Source organism: Cottoperca gobio, chromosome 24, assembly GCF_900634415.1.
Source record: "Cottoperca gobio chromosome 24, fCotGob3.1, whole genome shotgun sequence".
NCBI lineage: Eukaryota > Metazoa > Chordata > Actinopteri > Perciformes > Bovichtidae > Cottoperca > Cottoperca gobio.
In genome coordinates this window covers 1927317-1952130 of record NC_041378.1, presented here as the reverse complement: position 1 = coordinate 1952130, position 24814 = coordinate 1927317, and the positions used below count along the sequence as shown (strand labels likewise).

General features: G+C 42.7%; 1 protein-coding gene across 3 annotated transcripts in view; it reads right to left on the bottom strand.

Moving 5' to 3' along the window:
- The window catches only part of clvs2 (clavesin 2), a 28837-nt gene extending 9600 nt beyond the window's left edge, over nucleotides 1-19237 (bottom strand). Inside the window, exons 1-3 of one of the 3 annotated variants that reach the window (XM_029462834.1) lie at nucleotides 19111-19237; nucleotides 15299-16368; nucleotides 12602-12776 (exon numbers count right to left, since the gene is read on the bottom strand). In XM_029462834.1, coding sequence (XP_029318694.1) covers nucleotides 12602-12776; nucleotides 15299-15687 — 564 coding nt within the window. In that variant the 5' untranslated portion in view covers nucleotides 15688-16368; nucleotides 19111-19237. Of the gene's footprint in view, nucleotides 1-12601; nucleotides 12777-15298; nucleotides 16495-19110 lie in introns of those variants that run through there. The other 2 variants (XM_029462835.1, XM_029462833.1) reach the window with 2 other exon arrangements.
- Nucleotides 19238-24814: the final 5577 nt, after the last annotated feature.

Genomic DNA, 24814 nt, shown 5'->3' with positions numbered 1-24814 from the left:
GGCCGGGGTGGGGATACTCACTAGCCCCCGGCTGAGTACCGCTACGTTGGAGTTCACCCCGGTGGACGAGAGGGTCGCCTCCCTACGCCTTCGGGTTATGGGGGGGAAAACTCTGACTGTTGTTTGTGCCTATGCCCCAAAGCGCAGTTCGGAGTATTCGGCCTTCTTCGAGACCCTGAATGGAGCCCTGCAGGGAGCTCCAGTAGGGGACTACGTAGTCTTGCTGGGAGACTTTAACGTGCACGTGGGAAACGATCGAGACACCTGGAGAGGCGTGATTGGGAGGAACGATCTAAACCCGAATGGTCATTTGCTGTTGGACTTCTGTGCTAGTCATGGAATGGCCATAACAAACACCATGTTCGAACATAAGGATGCTCATAAGTGTACGTGGTACCAGAGCACCCTGCCGTGGCAGAGGCAAAGCAGCGAGTGTGGGAGAGGTTCGGAGAAGCTATGGAGAAGGATTTTTGGTCGGCAACAAGGTGTTTCTGGAAAACCGTCTGGAACCTCAGGAGGGGGAAGTGGGGAACCATCCAAGCTGTCTACAGCAAGGGTGGGACCATGCTGACTTCGACTGAGAAGGTTATCGGGCGGTGGAAGGAGCACTTTGAGGAACTCCTGAAGACTGTGTGCCAACTACAGGGCTATCACACTTCTCAGCCTCCCCGGTAAAGTCTATTCCAAGGTGATGGAAAGGAGGATTCGGCCGGTAGTCGAACCTCTGATTGAAGAGGAACAATGCGGATTCCGTCCTGGTTGTGGAACAACGGACCAACTCTTCACTCTTGCAAGGATCCTGGAGGGGGCCTGGGAGTACGCCCAACCGGTCTACATGTGTTTTGTGGATCTGGAGAAGGCGTATGACCGGGTCCCTGGGTGATACTGTGGGAGGTGCTTTGGGAGTATGGGGTGAGGGGGTCACTTCTGAGGGCCATCCAATCCCTGTACGCCCAAAGCGAGAGTTGTGTCCGGATACTCAGCAGTAAGTCGGACTCGTTTCCAGTGAATGATGGCCTCCGCCAGGGCTGCGCTTTGTCACCAATCCTTTTTGTAATTTTCATGGACAGGATATCGAGGCGTAGTCGTGGAGGAGAGGGGTTGCAGTTTGGTGGCCTGAGGATCTCATCGCTGCTCTTTGCAGATGATGTGGTCCTGATGGCGTCATCGGTCTGTGACCTTCAGTAGTCACTGGATCGGTTCGCAGCCGAGTGTGCAGCGGTTGGGATGAGGATCAGCACCTCAAAATCTGAGGCCATGGCTCTCAACAGGAAACCGGTGGGTTGCCTACTCCGGGTAGGGAATGAAGTAGTTCAAGTACCTCGGGGTCTTGTTCGCGAGTGAGGGCACGATGGAGCGAGAGATTGGCCAGAGAATCAGAGCAGTGGGGGCGGTATTAGATTCGCTTTACCGCACCGTTGTGACGAAAAGAGAGCTGAACCAGAAGTAAATGTGTATATATATATATATATATATATATATATATTTATATATATAAACATAACATTTACTCTGTCCACTCTTATCTTTTGACGTCTCTACCTACAAGTGTTGCAGTTGATGCCTTTCTCAGTGAACACCAGTTCACCGTGTTTAAATAGTGCCAGGTGCACATAAGGTGAACATAATTAGAGCAAATCAAATCAGAGCACAACAAGGATAAGGTGTGTCAGCACATAGACTGTGGGAACAGCCAAAATATACCGTTTTATAATTAATAGGTCTTCCTAGCTGATATTCATTTCCTAGGTGTAGCAGAAAACAGCAGGTTTGTCAGATAAAAGAAAGAGACGGTAAAACATTTATACAGTATGTGAGGTATCAAAGGTAACACAGCCTGTTAGAGATTCAAACGGAGCGGGAAGGTCACACCAATTAAACTGCAGCCTCTAAGTTATTAAAATACTGCCAACGGGGCTGAGAGGCAAGAAAGCAGAGAGATGAAGTTTCTCTCCACCCGAGACATCACATGCATTTAAACGTGAGTGAATAAATGTATATAGGCCTATTTATAAAACAGAGTGGATACTCGATTCTGATTGGCTGCAGGGTGTCCATTAATCCCTGATAATGGACACATGTTCCATTGAGTTACCATGACCTCCGTTTACAATTTAACAAGCTAACATCTAATTGCATAAATGAGTAACTTCAACATGTTTTTGTACTTTTTTTGGGAGAATATGATCTATTCCGATGCAGCTGAAAATAAGAGAAATTAAAAGTAAAAAAGAGAAACGGTACAAACACCGGGAGACTTCAATCAAACAGGAGATACGCAACGTTATTGACTTTGAATCTTGCTAGCGTAACGTTCGTATTTAACTAAAGGCCCTGTCACACTGTTCCGTATGGCAGTAACATGTGCTGGCGCCTTTGAAAATTAACATATAGGCGATAAGCGAATATATATAAGCGAATGGCCAACGTATTCGACGAATGCCAAATGTTTCCGGGGAAAATAAGTTTTCCTTGAGACCTCGTCGTCATTTTTTCGGAGTTGGTTTGAGGAAACACGTTGGATCTTGTTTGTTTAATACAAACACCAACAGACGTTTAGCTGCCGTTCGCGCCGCTGCACATGTGTAGAAGTTAATGAAACCCTGAAAGATTTTGCGGTACTGCGACAGCATCGTGCTTCCATCTTTGCTTGCCGAGAGTCGTCTCGTTTGCACAACCACGAGCTGTTTTTAAGTGGAAGAGACGAGTTCATCAAACAAACAACATTCTGAAATAAGCAGATCTTGAATATCTGGCAGAGAATATCAGCTGCTGGCAGCTTCTTTTTTAAACCATCTTCAAAACGCTCGTATCAGTGAAAACCTTGTGTGATCTGTTTCGTTGGAGAGAACATTCGGACAGACAGCTGCTGTTTTCCTCCAGCTGCAGTTGGAAGATAAAAGGCAGAGAAGAAATCAATACTGCAGTGTTTGCAGAGACGAACCTGGTCAACAGCCTGTTTATTCACAACTCCATTTCCTGTTTACAGACTCAGCTGATGGACTGATGTTCTGATCACTGTTTGATGTTATCAGGTGACTTCTGATTTCCTCATTTTAAAGTTTATAATGAATCTGCTGTCCTAATTATAGCGCTCGAGATGATGATAGGCTGCTTCAAAACCTTTTATCATTTATTATACATGATGATGATGAAGGAGGAGGAGGATCTCATGATATCAGACAGTGATGTTTTCACACACGAGCCGAAGAAACAGGAGGTCGGAGTCTATTTCATGTCTTTCCTCGCAGACATTGTTGGCACACTTTTTCTCAGGAGTCCCAGTTATTGTGGAGAGGTCTGCGTGTTACATAACGATGCTAATGAAGAGTGAATCCACAGGGAGCTGATGCTGGTGCTGTACTATGATCTGCACACATCCCGCTCTATAAATGCACGGCTACTGAAGGGACATGAATAATAAAGGAATGCAAGGGATTTAAAAACGTCACAGTTTGACATTTTGTCAGAAATCAACCAGGACAAGTAAACACATAATGATTTCACTACAGCTACAACTAACGACGTCTTTTATTATTAATAATTTTGCAAATTGTTCTTGTATTTAAACCATTATTTGTTTGGAGTATAAAAAGTCAGAAAGTTTAGAAAAATAAACATCATTGTTGTTCGTGTTGACGCATTTAAAACAGAGAAAAACAGCTTTTTTTTTGCTAATTTGCATAAACATTATATATTAATTAAATAATGAATCACAAATTGTTGTAGATTAATTTTGTGACACCTATAAATTAAACTACATCCAAACTGAAATATAAAACCTAATTATCTGCATTAATCGATTTTTTGTCACTTACTTTTGTTTTTGACGTTTCACAAATACGTTTCTTCTATAATTAAATTATCGTCTCATCTTAAATGACACAACAAACATACTCATTTAGTTGTGTTATTAGTTTTGCAGGTACGTAAGGTCATAAAGTATTAGACAAATTAAACGTTTGGCTTGACGGATCTCCAAAGTCCGTTGGGTTCATCCTCTGGAAACTATGAATGCCTGAACAAGAATTGTGCTTCAACCCATGAATGAGTGAAACACTTGCTGGTGAGTCAAGGGGAACGTAAAGTAATTACAATTCATCCTTAAATTAGCAAACCATCCATTCAATTAAAAATTAAAGATGTCAACCGTGATGGATGCAACAGAAACACCCACAAGATCAAGATGCACTCGAGACAGAAAGAATAAAAAAACTAGTAAATGTAAAGAAACAACGTCTTTACTCTGCGTCTGTATTTATATCCTGCAACAGCATTGAGTATATAGTGAGCAGCATTACACACACATACACACACACACACACACACACACACACACACACACACACACACACACACACACACACACACACACACACACACACACACACACATTTACAGTATTTGGTGACCGACTGACCGCCGCCTGTGAGCGTCTTGGAAGAAAATTGGAAAATGTGTTTTAACGTCTCAACAAAAGGAGCTGATCTGGAGGAGAGGGCAGGCCGACATGTTGCCGTGGCAACGTGGCGAGGGTGGGATGTAGCAGGAGGGAGCCGGGGAGGGTGTGTGTGTGTGTGTTTGTGGGGGATCATGCATCTGGCTGCTGGTGAAGAAGAAGAAGAAGATGAAGCTTCTTTTAGGTTCAACCAGAGAAAAGAGGAAGAAAAATAAACAGGAGGATTCTTTTTACTTCCAACTGTGTGATTCAAGATCAATCACAAGCTGCTCTTTCCCAGAAACTGGTGTGTGTGTGTGTGTGTGTGTGTGTGTGTGTGTGTGTGTGTGTGTGTGTGTGTGTGTGTGTGTGTGTGTGTGTGCGGTGAACAATGATGGAGGGACTGAATTGAGAGGGAGAGAGAGGGGGGAGGGGAGGATGATGTGAAAGAGAGAGGGGGAGGGTAAAGAAAACAAAAGTATAAAGGGTGGAGAGGTCAGCGGGGACAGAGCAGGAGGAGGAGGAGGAGGAGGAGGAGGAGGAGGAACCACTCATTTCTTATTTATTTTTTAAATAAATGTTGATTCACTTCCGTTACAGTTTTAACAGGACGAGAACTTTTATCCAACACTTGGACAACAAAGTGGAATTGGAGATCTAAGAACAGGACAAGAACTCCGTTACGAAGGTTGACACCGTTACAACATTGTTTTTCTTCCTCTCAGATTGCAGCTCGGTCTCCTAAAAATGACCAAATCTGCATCGTCAATTACGTTTTTGAGGGAAACGTATTTTGTGCGTCTGTTTCTGACGGATCACAAATACGCTTCAAAGTCAGCGCGAGGTCAAACACACCCAGGAGACCGGCGATCGAGTTAACCTAAAGTCAATACGGATTTAATTTACGTGCGTAGCTTCAAACACACAACAGTCAGACTTCATACCAGGAGGTTTTACTGACCTTAACACGCTCGGAACGTAATTGAGCGTGGAGTTTAGTTGTATGGAAACGTAATTTTGTAGATTGCACGTTTTTTAAATTCACAAATATAAATACGAAGAGTTACAAGATCGACTTCATCAGGATTCATCCACGAACCACGAACGTCTGTACGAGCGCCACAGGAGACATATTACACCTGACGTTTGACACTGTTAACCTCCTTGTTCCTAAAAACTACGGATGAACTGATCCGAGTTCCCGTGACAGATCCACAACACATCACTGTGTGAAATAAGTGTTCCAGCTGCAGCATCCGGTACCTTTAAGACACATGATGGATCACCCAACTCCCATCATCAGCCCAGAAAGAGTCCCACATGTTGGACTTTCCCACGCGCACATGAATGCATCACTAAGAGGTTTGGCTGCAACACAAATCCCAGATCCAAATCACCTCTTAAAATCTGATCTACTGAATCCTTTAAAGCTCGACGTGTCACCAAATCCTGCCAACAGACAGACGGATGAAAGAATCATTATTAAGACATTAAAAGCTTTACATGCAGGTTACAAACATGCCGCTGCAGAGAGAGTTCACCGGCTGCAGAGACTCAGCTCGTTCATTGTGAGCGGCAGGCAGCTGATCGGAGGTCAGGCGGGGTCACATGTCAGACACGATACATCTGTGCAGCGCAGGGGGTCCTTCCAACAGATGGTATGTTTACTGTAATACAACTCTGCAAACATTACTCAGAAGTGTTAAAAGAAAGATTAGAAAAAACTAGCGTTTCACATGAAACCTTCGCATATTCTTCATTTGTGTTTTTGTATTTGAATTGCCTTCAAGGGTCGACTGTGAGATCCAGCGGTTCTTATAAAGACAAAAATGTGAAAACAAACACGCAAAGTTTTGCGTATTCAAGCGAGTTAACAAGTTTCAACTCTACTCAACTGAAGAAGTAGAAACAATATGTGTATAAACAATAACGTTGCTGCCGTACTCTGATTTATATGATGTTATGTTGAGTGATGCTGCAGCTGCATGTCAGCTGATCGATCTGAACCCGTGAGGTCAGACTTCTTACAAATTGGCATCATCATGCAAATAAATCTCAGCAAAATGTGTTTATTTAATGCGGCGGTGGTTTGAACATCAGTAAAGTTGTTTAAACTCATTCTGGATAAACTGTAAAAGCTGCAACAACTTCTGCCGACAGTATCTTCTTATACTTTGAGTGAGAAGAACAACCCTAAAGAAAGTTTTGCAGACTTAAAACTTTAATCCCTCTGTAATATTGAAATCCTGGAGGATTATGACAGGATGGCTTTGAGTCTCAGCTCCTGTGTTTCCACACACTCTTTTATGTAATCTCTTGTATGCGAGCATAAAGAAGTGTGAGAGGAAACGTTTCACACGACTGTGAAGATGTAGCGTGCGCCGCATGTCGTGTATCTGAGAGGAAGAAGCACACAGAGCCCTCACTGACCATCAGGTCTGTTTCCACATATATTCACAGACTACAGGAAACATGAGACTCGTTTCTCCTCCGAGCAACAATAAATCAATACAAGTCGGTCGGTCGGCTGGTTCATGCAACACAGAAGTCCAGAGCAGGATACTGTATCCTGATATAACACCTCCATGATACCCAGAGGATGAATCTGAAACACACACGATGTCACTTTCTGAAACAAAGAAAAAGAAAGAGTTTGGTGGCGTTGTGAAGCAGCGTGGGATCATGGGAGCTAGTCAGCCTCTCCCGGCTTAGGATTCTTTCAGTGTAAAGTTCAGGAAGTTAGAGCAGAATTAGAGAAAGAGAGGAAGAGGAGAGGAAGAGGAGAGGAAGAGGAGAGGAAGAGGATAAACTGCGTGTTTCTCCTGCACGCTGTTCAGCTGCAGCTAAAGTTCTCTCGGCTTGTTTCTCTCAGAACTTAAGATCCAGATGTAAAAGTTAGTTATGAGTTAAAAACCACCAAGAAATTAAAAATGTATCGTAAAGAATTTGGTTGATAAATGCAAATAAATAAAGTTATTTTATGAAGCTTCTGACTGACGACGCTGCTCACACGGGGATACGAGAGCAGATGAAACGCTTTGATTTAAGATGAGAGTTCAACGTGTTTGATCTCACACACAACTCACCAACATATAAAAGATATACAACATAAAACATATAAAACATCCATCCATCTCGTCTACATCTTATCCGGGATCGGGTCACGGGGGCAGCAGCTCCAGTAAGGAACCCCAATCTTCCCTTCTCCGGGCCACATCCTCCAGCTCCGACTGGGGGATCCCGAGGCGTTCCCAGGCCAGTGAGGAGATATAATCTCTCCACCGAGTCCTGGGTCTTCCCCGGGGTCTCCTCCCAGCTGGACGTGCCTGGAACACCTCCCTAGGGAGGCGCCCAGGTGGCATCCTTACTAGATGAACCACCTCACCTGGCTCCTTTCAACGTAAAGCAGCAGCGGCTCTACTCCGAGTCTCTCCTGATGGCTGAGCTTCTCACCCTATCTCTAAGGGAGACGCCACCCGTCTGAGAAAACCCATTTCGGCGGCTTGTACCCGTGATCTCGTTCTTTCAGTCATGACCCAGCCTTCATGACCATAGGTGAGGGTAGGAACAAAGATCGACCGATCGACTCAGATTTAGAGGTGCTGATCCTCATCCCAACCGCTGCACACTCGGCTGTGAACCGATCCAGTGACTGTTGAAGGTCACAGACCGATGACGCCATAAGGACCACATCATCTGCAAAGAGCAGCGATGAGATCCTCAGGTCACCGAACTGCAACCCCTCTCCTCCACGACTACGCCTCGATATCCTGTCCATGAAAATCACGAACAGGATTGGTGATAAAGCGCAGCCCTGGCGGAGGCCAACATTCACGGGAAACGAGTCCGACTTACTGCCGAGTATCTGGACACAACTCTCGCTTTGGGCGTACAGGGATTGGATGTCCCTCAGAAGTGACCCCATCACCCCATACTCCCGCAGCACCTCCCACAGCATCACCCGGGGGACCCGGTCATACGCCTTCTCCAGATCCACAAAACACATGTAGACCGGATGTGCGTACTCCCAGGCCCCCTCCAGGATCCTTGCGAGAGTGAAGAGTTGGTCCGTTGTTCCACGACCAGGACGGAATCCACATTGTTCCTCTTCAAATTAGTCGAATCCTGTCTTAAAATCAGGTCAGATTTGAGGTTGCGACTCCTTTTTGTCGTCTTCTGTTCAGGGTCACATTTGGCTCATGGCTGCTGTCAGAAGACACACAAACTGAGCTTGTTCTAACAGTATTACTGCAGTATGTCACTCGCTCTGACTGAGGCTGCTGTGAGACGATTGTACTTGGGAAAAGGATGAATCCGGATGTGTTGGTGGCTCCCTGTGTTTCCCTAAAGCTCCACAAACAAACTGAATCTAGATGAATAAACATCGATGGAGCTGAAGTTAAAGGAACATTCCCACTCCCCAGAGGATGAACCTTTTACATCTCTAACACACTAACAGACACTTTATGGTTCCCCTTCTGCCTCCTCACTTACTAACTTAAAGGCAAAAAAGCAACAAGTAATAAATAAAGAAACCAATCAGTTGCTTAGTTGGTTGAGCGTGACCCTGAAGGCGCCGCCAGCAGGGATCCAGACTATCAGCCGAGCTTCTGCTGCGATCTGTGCGGCACAATGTGCCACACACTTGGATCCCGAGGCGTGCGGCCTACATGCTATTTGTATTTGCTCAAAAGTGACACTGTCAGCGTTGCCATGACAAACAGTAAATCACAACGGAGGCAGTTAGAGCAGCTTTAACATGGAGGACGAGACAAAGGAGGCGAGAAGATGAATCAATGCAGGCGGGAAGGAAGAGAAATACACTCCCTTTAGATTCTTACATTGCAAAATAAAATATTATCTTATTCAGGATGTTAAAGTCTGGTGTTCCCTCATCGAGGATACATACAAGCACAATTTAAATTAGATTCTTTTAAAGTCGTCCATATTCATCGTTCACAGAGAGAAGAAGAAGAATTTGTTAAAGGAAATGATCGGGTCATTTATTGTGCAAATTAACCTCTGAAATCGTTCTGATTTGTGACAGACGACTTGTCTGATCTCAAGACCAATCCCAACAAAGCTACGCAGGACAGAAACAACATGGCTACTGTTAGATTCAAAAAAATAAAAAGCGCAGAGAAACATTCTGCTGTTATTTGTCACATTGTCAGGTCATGTAGACGTCAGATAATCCGGCACTGAGCACGATCTGTGCAAACAGAGAGAAACGAGGACAGCAGCAGCAGCAGCAGCAGATATGAAGTTGCTGATGCACACACACACACACACACACACACACACACACACACACACACACACACACACACACACACACACATACACTCACTAACTGAGTGATGTGTTCAGTGGAAATCGGCCATCAAACTACATCAAAGCCCTTCAGGTGACTCGGCTGCTTTTAAACACTTACTGTTTTTTTCAGATTTACCAGCAAACCTGCTGAGAGGGAAGTGACTCACTGTGGCTTTAACTATATGTAGATCTCAGTGTGTGTGTGTGTGTGTGTGTGGCTCTACTATTCTCACCTACTGTACACAGAAACATAAATGTTAATGTGTTTATTTATTTATTTAAGGGATGATATGGATAAAAATAGTTACTTATGTATATATTTATATTTATATTTGCAGCCTGAATCTTTAAAGGATTACATTCAGGTTAAAACTAAAATATATATATTAATACGTTTGTTGTTACAACTGCTCCTGATAAACATTATTTTAATGTTTGATGTTGTGACTGCAGTGCTGCAAGATACCAAGTCTCACGATACGATATTATATCAACCTTTGTATCTTTGTACAACGACATGCAGAGTCCTGCGATCGATATGAGACGATATCATGAACCCGTTTAACGCAATCATTTATATCAACTCGCAGACCTAAAGCTTTAAAAACAATAAAATAAAATATAGTTCAAGTTCATTTCCTAAAACAGCTGGTCATTGTAGTTTTTAGCAAAGGTTCCTCAAACAAGAGGAAATAAATGCATTTGTTGGAGACGATAAGAAACGTTGGAGCTGTGAGCGAAGCAGTCAGTGTGTGCTACAACCGTTAAACAATGTCGCCAACTCTTCTCCTTTTTGAAATATTAAAATAAATATCTTTGCAACCTTTAAACGTGTTTTCCCATCCGAAGGAAGATACGTTTGACTCCATGACCACATCCTTGATGATTTTCTGCAAAGTGTTTCGTGCATTTTATTTGTCAAATCACATCACATCACATCACATCACATCGCTTCACACTATTACGCTTCTTACTTCTGTTTTCTGCACCAAATGATGAGCAGCCGTGTGTGTGAGCAGTCGGGAATGATTGAGGGCTCAGCTAATAGCTCCCATCAATAATTCAGCCTCTAATCTGTGTCTGGAGAGGCGTCAGAAACGTGTTATATATATATATATATATATATATATATATATATATATATATATATATGTACTCAATGGTCACAGTGTTTGTTCCCTCAGTCTGAGGAAAAGATCAACAGACCACCTCGACTCTGTGCCGACGTGGCAGAAAACCGAAGTTTACAGAAAGTGCAGAGGTATGAAGAAACAAAGCATCCTGCTTTATAGAAACGTGATGTTTATTGAAGACACATTAGAAGAAAGTATAATGTTGACACTGATTTATATTTGGTTCTGATTCATTATCTTAAAACCAACAACGTGTTCTGTTCTGTTTCAGTTCAGGATGGAACATATTGGAGCCAAGGCCTACATTTCAAAATCAGATACTGATCTGATACTGACAGAAATGGAAAGTTACACATAGCGGTTTTGCTGAAACCACATATTTCCTAAATAAAGACCTCAGACACTCGACGCTAGCTTTTGGTATTTGACATGCGTAATATTATTAGACATCCAGCTTCACTGTGAACCTTCTTCACAAACAGGATGCAGCTCCAACATATCTTTAGGAAAATCTTTTACAAAATGACTATGAAACTCTACTCTACTACTTATGTTTGCTAATGGAAGACATTTGAAATGTATTTCCTGCTTTTATTTTGTCAGCTTTAACACAGAAATATAAGATGTGAATCTTATAGAAGGTAAAACTCAACGACTGCATCTTACTCAACACGTCCCCTCAGATCTCTCTTTGACTAATGGAGCCCAACACAAATTGGCAGATGATTCACAAGGATGTGGAGAAAGCAATAACGACCCCCCTCTCCACACACACACACACACACACACACACACACACACACACACACACACACACACACACACACACACACTCAGGTTTGGCTGGTTACCAGAGGACATCTGTACACTTTTCTCCCATAACTCATTTCGATAATGACGTTAAAGGTGTCCTCTCCACTGAGCGGACTAATGCCTTTTCATGCCATAAAGAATCCTCGACACGCAGATACAAATCCAAAAGAGCTCTGTGACATCTCATGTTCTCCGTCCTCTACGAGCCACATGAGGAGAACCTGGACTCTCGTTAACAGGAAGTGAGAAGTGAAGGAAACAGAAAACTGACAAGCAGTAAAACAAACACTTTTTCTTGCATCATCACCTGCCAAACGAGCCTCCAAGAGAAAACCAAAATGGAAACGTCATTACTCCCTCAAACACGCTCTCGGCTTTAACTCGTTCTGAAGTGGAACATTTGGAGTGCAGAGCGGACGATGCTGCAGCTGCTTCTCCCTCAGCTCTGACAGGTAACGTATGAAACAGGACAAGACTGCAGCTTTCTAGAGGTTACGAGCACGATGGGAACATGTATGTCTCATTCTCACTATCAGTTAATCTCCCAATTATTTCAAATGAATTGAGCCAATAAAATGTCAGAAAGTTGTAAAAAATGTTTAACATTTTAAGTTTTTAGTCATCAAAATTGTTGTAAATTCACTTTTAAGGACGAATGAACTAATTAGTTTCTGTAATTGACGAATCAACTCTAATGCAATATACAGCAGTGTGACGTAAACTCACATTTTGATGTACGTTAATTACATATATACTCTTTGACCGATACATCCTCACATCCTAACCTCAGCTTAGACTCAGACTACTTGGTAAAGATCACAGTCGTGAAGTCAAAGCTGCACAGCCGACCACGAAGCGACCACAAGAACAACGGCGTCAGCAGAGCGGCGGAGCGTCTCACCTGCAGCCCCTCGATGGCCAGACGCAGCATGCTGGGAGTCAGTTTGGACGCCTGCTTGAAGGTGAAGTTGCTCCAGTCGATGATGAGGATGAAGCCGTTGACCTGCAGCTCCGGATCTTCTATCATTGACTCCAGCGACAGCAGGATCGCCCTCAGAATGTCCACGAACGTGTATCTGAGGAAAATAGAGGAGAATATTAAGACACTGAAGTCCTGCACCTGCAAGCTCTAAATCTAGTCTCTCTCTCTCTCTCTATATATATATATATATATATATATATATATATATATATATATTCATTAAGTTTACAATAGTACTTGTATGTATGATCCATACCATATGTGCATATGTTTTCCCATGACATGAGATCCATGCCCTAAGGAAGTTAAGGGGACCCCTCAATGGTCATGAGGCAGTGACTGTCACCTTTGTGCCATGATCCTGGGGTAATGTCATGTGGTTTAATGTATGACAAAGTGTGTGTGTTCATTTAGGACTCAGATATATATATGAGGTTTAGATTCTCTTTGTCAGTTGGGACTCACAATTGTATGCTTGGATGCAGGTAGTGTTCCCATTATTATTGTTTGTTGCACAACAAAGTAATGATTCACCAACTATATCTGTGTTTGTGTTTTATTGATTCCTCTCTGTTTCATACCACAATGTTGTGAGTGATAAATATCCTCGACAGTTGTGTCCCCCAATATATTGTAATCAGATGTTTCATGCTCTTAAATATCATCCAGCAAGATAATCTGCAACTATTTTGATATTTGATTAATAGTTTCAGTCTCTTTTCAAGCTCCAGCTCCTCGTCTTAGATGCTTTTAATGCCTCGTATAAAATGTATTTATCATTTCTGTTCATCCCTTTGAATACATGTGGAGTTTTGTTGGACAAAGCAAGCGTAATGAAGACACCAGGAACTATGATGACTGAACCATTATCAAATAAAACATCCGAAGTTTAATCAACTATAAAAAAGCATCATTAATTGTTCTCACGTCACAAAGCTCAGAAAGAAAAATACAACTTTCACTCCTCAACCTGATTCTCCCTTTGCCTCCCTGTAGCGATGATAAATATGTGTTACGGCTGCAACTTACAACAATGTTCATTATTTAATAATCTGTCGATTTAAATGTCAGAAAATAGCAAAACATTGTCGAAGGTGATGAATTTAAACGTCTTGTTTTTCAGTTTAATATGAGAAAAGCAGGAAATCTCCACATCTCAGAGCCTGAAAACAGCATTTCTGCCATTTAGCTCTGATATGTTTTATAATTCACTTAATTAGCAGCTGAAGAGACACGTTGAGTGTACGACAGCTCTAAAAGTATTTCTGAAACACATTGAATAGATTGAATAGATTTCAGTTTGATCTTATGATTGAAACTCTCTGCACCTAACGGCTCATTGTTTCCTGTTATGTAATGATTTTATAGTTCTGAGTGCTGTAGTATGTTTCCTACATCGACCGTCAACCATCAAACTCTCTATGAACGCTGGTTCCACAAACACTAACCAGGATGTGAAAGCCGCATGACGTGACGTCTGTTTCTCGGCTCTATTTCTATCTTTACCCCGAGCTCCCCCTGAGCCCGTCGCTGTCCTGAGACAGGAAGCATCAGCACTGCGTCTGGATGAAGTGTCAGACAAACTCCCGCTACACAACACAACGTCTTTCTTTCTCTGAAATGTGCTCGTTTCTATTGGAAATCCTTCTTCGATGGAACTACTCACAAGTCATTGACACAATGCAACATGTTGGTGGTTCAACGCTTCATTTTAAGCCCACATATTGATATTATATCGATGATATCGTCTTGGATTGTGGATGTCGTAATATAGCAGAAGTGTTGACTTTTAAATGCTGCATTACAGTAAAGTGATGTCATCTTCTGAACTTACCAGACTGTTCTAACTGTTCTCTTATTTACACACATTACTGCAGATCTCAATCTCATTGTGTTGATCATTTGTAAAGCACCAATAGTCAAGCCTACAATATCGTCGCAATATCCACATATAGGTATCTGATAGCCCTGAGTATTAGTCAGATTAAAGGACGTATTAGTTCTAATATCCACATAAAGATGTATACTGTTTAGTCAAAGGTATGTGGACATGCTGTCCCTGGTACATGTTTTTCTAAATGCTGCACCAGACTTTAGACAAAAGTGTTTCCAGCTTTGTGCCATCAGTTTGGATTCCTCCTCCTTTTCCTAAAGTCTCCTTTTCTCCCCTATAACTGCCACTTTTGGGATTAAATGAATGAAATCGACTTGACTTTTATCCCAGTTTGGTGTGGAAGAACCTGCACCGAGCCTTGCCCTCCGTGCGACACCTCAGTGATGAACTGGAACACCAGCGGTGACCCAGCATCAGTGTTGGACCTCAGTGAGGCTCTTATGGGAGTACATCTCTGCAGCCAAATTAACAAACATCTGGCAGAAGAACTGCCAGCAGAAGCTGAAGGCAGCAGTGTGCTGTGTGTATCCACAGCTGATTAAAGCACAAGATGAGTTAGTTTCCTGTAGTTCTCTGATACATTAGTTGGTGCTGAATGGACAGCTCCATAAACCAGACTCCACTTATTTATAGCGGGTTTTAACATCGTCCCCCCCTCTGTGTTTCTACGTCTGATCAGATAACATGCACACAGACTCTGCAGCCCTCTGTCTCTGTATTACCTGCTCTGGTCCCAGTTGGCTGCGAACAGCACCAGTATTTTCCTGCCGTATCTGTCCAGATTGGAGAGCACGCCGGGGAAACCGTCCTTCAGCGCCTGCTTGATGCCCGGGTCGGTGGCTTTCAGGTTTTTAAACATGTCCAGGTTCTGCTGTCGGTACTCAAAATACTGTGCCAGCAGTCGAAACGCCTCGAAGTGGTTGAATTTCCGCGCCCGGAGGAATCTGAGGATGAACGCGTCGTCTGTCCTGAGGAAACCGATGTCCGGCCGGGTGATGATCATGTCCCGGACCTCCTGGATGTCCTGGTGTAAAGTCTCCGGGTTTTCTTTCAGCTCCACCTTGGCCTTCTCCAGGGTCTCTGGAGAGAGGCCAGCCTGTAAGTGAGTCATCTCTTGCAACAGCTGTCCCTCCGCGGGGGACCACAGCACACGGGTGAAACAACAGAATAAATTGTTACCTCCAGCAACAGGGTGAAGTGAATGAAATGGTTTTCTCTCTGGCTCAGACTTCAGATGGAGGCCTGCTGCTCTGTAGACGTAATCCACCCTGAACTGGCACAGACGCTGCTGCTGTGATGCTCCTATGATGCATTATCAACACACATATGGGCCATTCACTTTTACGCACAGAAACAATTTCAATTCCACCTTCAAGAATTTTAACTTTATTGTTTTCCACCATGTATATCATGACTCAGGTCCTGCAGCCAGGCTTCAGGCGGTACATCCAACCTGCTGATCCGGGCGGCCTGAGCTCAGAGCCGACACACAGCTGCTTCCCTCCATCTCTCTCTGTGACACAATGACGACGACAGCATCCCCGTCTCCCCGGCGTCGCTCGCGGCGGCCAGGCAATGCGGCACGACCCTGCAGCACCTGCTATAACATCATCATCATCATCATCATCATCATCATCCCTCCGCCTTCACAACGCATCTCCATCCGCCGACAGACTGCTGCTGCTGCTGCTGCTGGTGGAGCCGCCGCTCCGTTGTTTCCGCGTCTACACCTCCGTCACAAGCACCACTGCCTCACATCAGCAGCATCCACAGTCTGGGTGTGAATTTAGATCTGAAATCACGAAAAGGGTTTTGGTATCCAGCAGTACAGGTGTCCCGCGAGGTTTTGCCACCGGTTTCTGGGTTTTGGAAAGGGGTGGGGTGCACACGGGGGGGTGGGGGGGATTACCGTCTCCGCTCCTCCTGCTGCTGCTGTTGCTGCCGCCGTCTGTTCGCTGGGAAAGTGACTGACAACAAGGGAGTATGTGCTCAACTCGCTGTATGAGGCGCCACCGGCGGGAGGGGGGGGGGGAGGTGGTGGGAGGAGGGGGTGGAGAGTAAAAGATGAAAAGGCAACAGATATGAAAAGGGTTGCAGAGAGACAGCGAGGTGGCAGAAAGATGGAGAAGAGCTGTAGAGGCTAAAAAAAAAAAAAGAGGAAGAAAGTCGAGAATGGAGAAGAGGTGAGGAGACTCAGATGATCCGAGGTGAAGGGAGGAGGGATGAAGATGGGGGAGGGGGACGAAGATGAAGGGTGGAGGGTTGAAGATGGGGGTGGACTCTGGGTTCTGGAGGCCTGCAGCTAAATTAGGGGCCTCGCTTTCACACTTTCCCTCCCTCCATCTTCCCTAAAAGACCATATGTTTGCATCAACATCATGTATACTTGCACCCCTGGGCCCCTGGGCCCCTGGGCCCCTTGGCCTCTGGTGGGCACAGACGTGCAAAATGCCCTTTTTTCCTCTTTATGTTGTTTTGTGTCTCTTGGTCGCTACGTGTCTTGTTAAGGGACATTTTGCAGGTGAAGGCCTGGGGGCCCCTGACTCTTTGGGCCCCTGAGCCTGACCACGGGAGGCCCGCTCAGTAACGTTCTGATATTTCACCTGTAAGTAAAGGAATATGGACTGAATTAAAGCATCATAATAAAGGCATCTTTCACTGGAGACACTGTAATTGACATTTACGCCTCCTGTAAACATCGATTTGGGGATTTGCAGGTCAAAAGATGCCGAGGCATCTAGAGTATTTACATTCATTGTGTAATTAGTACCTAAAACACGTGGAGTTATATGACTAACAAAGGTTGTAACACCAAGCCTGCCCCCTGAGAACGTTTTGATTGGCTACCAAAACAAACCATATGGCAATCTTTACCTTTTTTTCATTTGTGTATTAATTAAAGTATATTGTCTGTAGATTGTATTTACACACGTGCCTTGTTCAGACTGCTGGAACATCATCTTCTTGGAAAAGATTCTGAATCTAAAAACAAATCTTGGATGTTCTCAGTGTTAGCTTTGGCCCTTGTTTGGTTTAAACATAACTTCTTTGCCTTCTCAGATATTACACATGTGGATTTCTTTGTTGCAGTTCATGAACCTTCCTTAATTTGTCTCTTGCAGATTCACTAGTATTTGTGTTGTACATGCTTCAGAGGCCCATGTCTGTCGTTTCCCCCGATAGTCAAGTCTTCCTCCAGATGGAGACGGAGGGACAAAGTGAGGTCGAGTGCAGGGACGGAGCGTCACCATCGCCCTGCATCAGCTAAGTGAGATCATAATTCATACAGTAACATGGAGCAGACTTACTCTGAGGATTTATTACAGCTAGTCAGGAGAAGTGCAGCTATATGGATGAATGGGTGGAGGCGGGTGGGGGTGGCACCTGCTCTGTGGTGTCCAGACAGCTGCACTTAAACATGCTGAATTAATTTCTATTGTAAGCGCCTCCTCTTATCTCTGCTCTGCTGTGTCTAAGTGGGGAGCTGCACATGTGCTCTGCAGCTCACTGCAGTGCGTTCATACAGTCAAACGTTCACAAACTAAAGAAGTGAAGGAATATAAAATAAAGAGGAATATTATCTCCTGCAGCTCTTCTCTCTTTTCCCACAGTGTTAGTTTGAACTTTTACTGCTGTATGTTGTTACAGCATACAAGTCTGTTGTGTTCAGAAAGCTGTTTTATTTCTTATAATTGTATTTATGGAAAAGAAGGAAGAGGAGAAAGAAGAAGAGGTGTTTTGTCCTTTTCATTTTTTTTTTATAATATTTAATTTTATGAAGAAAAAGAATTGTTGACTTTTGGGACTATAAATTCTTACTTATAAATCAGCATCATAAAAAAATATATATATTTGTTATATATATATAGAAATGTTCACACTTGAAACATGAACATTATAATAAAATAAAAATAATAAAAATAATAATAATAATAATTAATAACAACACTAATAATGACAGATAATAAGAAATAATTAGGATTAGAAAAATAATAAGAAAAATAAAAGTGCTATATATAGCACCTTTCAAAAACATAAAATGCAGCTCGAAGTGCTTTACAAGAGAAACACATCAATACCTCAGCTATTAAAAACAACACAAGTTTCAAAATCTGATTTAAAAATCATAAAGGAAAGAACTTATATAATATATATATATATATATATATATATATATATATATATATATATTATAAGCGTGATACAGTTGAGATGTATTAAGTTGTTAGTTTAGGAGCCACAGCTGCAAAAGCTAAATTCACATGAAGATGAAATGACGGTTAAAACAAATCATCAACACATTCTGTACGTTTATATCAATAAATCAGTATAACATTCAGAATATGGCACTTACACCTTCTGTCTGTTGCTTTGGATAATGTTGGGTGGGGGTGGGGAAAGGGGTAAATCCTGAATGCAGGGGGGTAACAGGGTCCCAGGGGAGACGGCGGGGGGGGTCACAGTAATTGCCCTCAGCTCTGATGGGCCGGTGTTGGAGCATATTAAATAAATCGTGGACATGCATTAGATATTACCTCTGGTTCTCGAAGGCGCAGCTGTCGCTCTGCGGAGCGCTCCTTTCATTTAGCTTCCGGTCTCTGAGCTCCGCAGCTCCGCAGCTCTGCAGCTCTGCAGCTCAGACTCTCCTGCTTCTTCCCCAAATGTCCCCCAAATGTCGGATTCAGTCATTTATTCATCGTCTGCAACTTATTCCTAAACAGAGAAAAGGCCCAGCATGCACTGCTTCTTACCTCAATAACTCTATAAATAATGCACACTTACACCCAGTTGACAATTTATTATAATAATACTATTAATAATACATGTTATATATATAGCACTATTATTAACCATGTTACAAAGTGGTTTACAACAATAAAAATAAATTAAAATTATAATAAAATACAATATAGATAAATAAATTGAAATTATGCAAGCAACGTGTATCATCTTTTTAATGTAATTGCCGGACATTTGTTTTATATATTATTTTTGGGTTTTATTTCCAATTCAATTTGTATTGTTGTAATTTTAATTACTAATTATTATTAATTAATTGTAATTCAGATTATATTACATTTCATTGCTGAAATATATTTTTTATTATTGTTTCTGTAATAATTTTAATAACTTTGTAACTTTGTTTAGAAAGGTTCTGTATAAATAAAGTTTATTATTATTATTATTATTATTATTATTATTATTATTATTATTATTATTATTATTATTATTATTATTATTTAATAATAAAAGGGGATGAATGCAAAGTCATGGTGGGACATTTGAAACCTGAGATTTAATCTATGGAAAAAAAACACAAACAAAAAAAACAGTAGCCAACTGTCACAATTCAAACTTCCTGCACAACATCCTGGGTACCAGCTCGTGACGAGCAGAATGAGAGGACTCACGTGCACCGGTCCTCCTCCTTTTCTTCTTCTCTTACTCATATACAAGTCATTTAGATCCAATCCACCAGACTGGATGAAACAAAGAGAAGTTAGAACCTGCAGACTCCACAGACAGAACCGGAACCTTCTTCAGCACTGAGCCCTCTGGCGCCCTCTGCTGGCCATGTGGCGTAAATACAGTTTAATTCTACAATCTGTGGAGAGAGACAGCAGCAGGCCCAAAACAGGCCTACTTAAAAATAAAAAGATAAAGATTGCCAAGAATGAGCCCATGAAGTGTTATACATCTTTGTTAAATATATCTAAAACCAGGTAGAATGTATGTATATTTTAATAGTTTGCATACATTTGCAGAGTTTAGGTGAAACAATAGATGCACAAGGAATCATGTGCCATGTACAAAATAAAAGCATAACATATACGGTACCGTTCTTTTAAAATGGTAGATTATAATCTACTTTTTATGACTGTATGAAGAGAAAAACATGTTTTCTTTAACGATTTTGCGGCCAGAATATTATGTTTTATAAATGTCCTGCACATAGCTTTGATATTGTTTTTCGTGCAAATGTTTGAAAGCATCGTCCACTAAAACAAAACCAGGCAACCCTCCCGGAGGGACAGCAGGTGGCAGCATTGATGCAGGTAATAAACCAACTTGTAATACCTCGGACAACACAAAGAGGACAGATTTTCTTGTATAATAGAAGATTTTTTCCTTTTCATAAACATTTTTAAAGTTAATTTTGTCTTTAATCTCTGACAGGTTTTGCATAAATGTTGTCTGGCAAACAAAAACATTGCTTTTATAATAATTACATTTAAATAAGGAGTACGGTTTCACTTGCAGATTTACCAGAACACACATTAAAAACTATTTCAACATGGAATATCAACGCAAAGAGGAATTTGTGAGTGAGGAAAAGTTGGGAAAGACAAAGAATTTGTGCAAAACCTTCCCTGTGCACCTCCACTGAGCCCCCGAACCTGAGGTTTCTCCACTGGGGGTCGAGACTACAAGGTCAGTACAGTGTTGATCAGGTGGAATAAAAGGGGTTGTAACCCCCATAGTGATCAAAGACACTGGTCAACATGCCACACCCCTCTACCCTCTCTCTTCCTGTGCAGACCTCTCTGAGGGCAAACTCACTGACCCTGCAAACTGAGCAGGCGGGGGAGGTGGAGAGGGGGGCGTCTGGAAGATCCTGTGTGAGTCTTGGACAGAGGGAAGGATGGATGGAGGAAAGAACAGAGAGATTAACATCTTACCCTCCTGGATTCCCCTCAGGGAATTATTACTTGTTGCATCTCTTTGCAATATGGCCGGTCTGCTCAGGAAGGAGACGGAGAAGAAGGAGAAGATCGTCGGGGGCTCAGAAGGTTTAACGACAAAATGTTATTCATAAAGCTCCAAATCATAACAGACGTTATCTCAGGGCTCATTTCACATATAGGTCTGTACCGTAGGCTACTCTTTATTACATTAAGTGTCTTCTCATATGATTTCCTAAACGTTCTTTGAATTGTACATGCTGTAAATCAACTGTTGCAGAAACATAAAGTGAGCAGGTTGTTTCCAGGTAAAATACACATTTTGTCAATTGAAAGGTTAGTTATGTGTGAGTCAGTGTTCCCTGAGGAGAAGCAGGCATGTTAACAAAAGGACAGTACTGCGTGTCCCACCTGACAAGACATTTATGTTCAAATGGGGCTTAATATGGATAACAGATAACACAGCGCTGCAGTTCCACCTCTCCAGCATTGTTACACACGCAAGGACACATCTCAGTATAATGAGACACTATTTCCCTTTCTTTTCTCCATGGCTGCCATCTTTTGTGCCCATTCATAAATTCATATCAGCACTACAATAATCAGAGCTTTGTGTTCTTGTACAAAAGCTTTACTCCAGTGGGAAACGGACCAACTAACCCGATTCTGGGTGAAATTTTAATTGGAAGTGGAGACTCGACCGTGCAGACGGGATGTCGATAGCTGGCCTCCGTCCAACTCGTTCATACTGAAGACGCACGCACGCACACGCACATGCACACACACGCACACACACACACACACACACACACACACACACACACACACACACACACACACACACACACACACACACACACACACACACACACACACACACACTACCAGTGTTTTGTACTTTCCTAGACAGCAGCAGCTCTCTAGAAAGGGTTGTAAAAGTAATATTCTCAAAGACTTTCATTGTCCGTTGAGACACTATCCCTACGAGGTAACATGTTGATTAAAGCTTCTGTCCCACTGATGAAAGTATTGCAATATTTATATTTGTGCAGTATTATGAACTGAGAGTCTTGTGGCAAAGTTACTACATTATTAAATGTCTTCTAATGCAAACTGAACATTTCCTACTGCAGACGAGACAAACGGGTATTTTTGGCATTTTTTGACAGCGGATCAGGTTGAAATAGGTCGGGGGGGGGGGGGGGGGGGGGGGCAGCCACAGTGAGCTGGTGGAGGAAGAGCTGCAGGCGACAGGCTGCACACCTCCGACTCTCAGCTTGGGATCGACTTTTGCTTTTCGCAGACTCATGCCGAGTGCAGCATAAAATCAGATCCCAGAATGCCAATTATTTCCTGACTTCTTTGTTAAAACAACACTAGTTTGTTTTGCTGCCCACAGTATTCTGGGACTTGTAGTATTAAACCTCACGAGCTGTTACCACCAATGAAAAGGGCGTCGCCAAGTCAACCAGGACTGAAACGCTCAGGATCAAAAGGTTTGGCTCTTCAGCTCTTACATGGTGTCAGTTTGGATCATTGAGTTCTACAGTCGGTGGAACTGTGGCTGTCTGGCCTTAAGGACACTTCGTCATGTGGACAGGAAGTGCTGTCGACGCTGACCGATATTAGCAGGAACTGGAACACGCTGTTCGTACACGCCGAGCCAGAGCATGGGCGACATGTCTGGCGAGCATGCAGGACATTTTCATCTTCCAGGATGTGTGCACAGATCATCATCATGCTGCAACATGATGGAGGCGGAGGCACGACAGCAGCGCTGGTGGATGTTCCCACAGGCAGCGTGACGATAGCATGTTGCCTCCAAACCTGCAACATGTTTTGCATTGTGTTGTGCACATTTTAAAGTGTCCTTTTATTGACCTGTGCAACAATCATGCAGTTTAATCAGCATCGGCAGGTGGAAGGATCATCCACGTATACACGAATGGGATCGGAAACAAAAGTGTTGCATTTCAGTTTGTGTTCCCAAGTTCTAGAGTGAACCTTTATTTTGTCCTGCTTCTACTGCTCGCTTCAAATTAGCATTTTTTTTTGGGTGGATGCTGGTCCAACTTGACACAGCCACCATCAGAGGGTGAAGTAATGGGCTCTGTGGAGTCTGATTGGCTGTTGGGGAACTGCCTATGGAGGGCCCACACAAAGGAGCGATCTGGGCTACAAGAGGCTTAGAGCAAACTCCAATATGAGGCCGGACCCCCACTAGTGCACACACACACACACACACACACACACACACACACACACACACACACACACACACACACACACACTGCTCGTTGCTGTCTCCACTGACTGATGAAGGAGACCATTCATGCCCACTGACAAATTACTAGTGAAGCATGAGACTAAAGAGACCCCCCACCCCTCTGTCTCTGTGTCTCCCTCTACATTATGGAGTGTGTGAGACTTGGGTGTGAGAGAATATCACACGGGATGCCGGAGTTATGAAAGGAGCTTTATGTTTAGCTGCTCGGACCAACAACAGAACAACGGCAGTCATGTCGTGTGAAAAAGGTGTGGTTGATGCAGCAAACAGGGAAATGTATAAAGTTGCAGTAAAGTTCACTGTAAATAATAATAATAATAATAATAATAAAATAATAAAAATACCTTAATAATAATAAAATAATAATAATAATAAAAAATAATAATAATAATATTTCAAAAATAAATACAAGTAAAAAAAATAAAAATAAAAATAATAATAATAATGATATTAAAGTGACAAAAGATCTTTACAACAATCTATCCAACTGATAATTATGTAGATCGGAGTGAAATAAAATAAGTTTTTCATGCATGCAAAATGTTGAGTTGGCAAAAAAGCGTTCTTCAGTTGGACAGAAATAAACATGGCCCTTCTCCTTAGTTTTTGTCTGTCTCCCTTCACAGTGTACACCAGGTTGAGCCTGATTTCGTTGCCTCACTCAATGTTGTGATGAGACCGGCTGCACAGCGATGAGCAGGTTCTGCTCACACGTGACGCAGAGGGATCTGTGTTTTCTTTCAGTGCACGATGGAAACAGTTCAATCTGATGTTCAGAGAAGAATAGCAACATGGATGTGTTGCGTTCAACATGATGATAACACGTGTTGCTACCTTCTAGAACTTCTCTTTTCTCTCTGTGTTGTTCAGTTCACACTCCGGCTAACAGACAGACGTTAGCAACAAACAGCACTAATCACTTCAGTCCAGACGCACACGGGCTGTTTGACCCTGAAGGATTATCCACAGGCTGACGTTCCATGTGAGGTGAAGAAGATGCTCACGACCTGTTGGTGTCTGCAGTAATGCAACAACCTCGAGTTATAGAGACGCACCAGGAGAAGGTTCAACTTGTTCTGCGCAGGTTTTAATATTTGTAACCCACAGAAGATAATCCACAAATGTGCAAAAGTTATTTCACGTGTTTAAATGGATCCACTAATCACTCTACATGTAGATCTGTTGCATTTGTGTGAGAATTTAAAATATTTCTTTCCAGAGGAAGTTTTGCACGTTTGCAAATCGTTGTATTTTTGTGGATGTGACTTT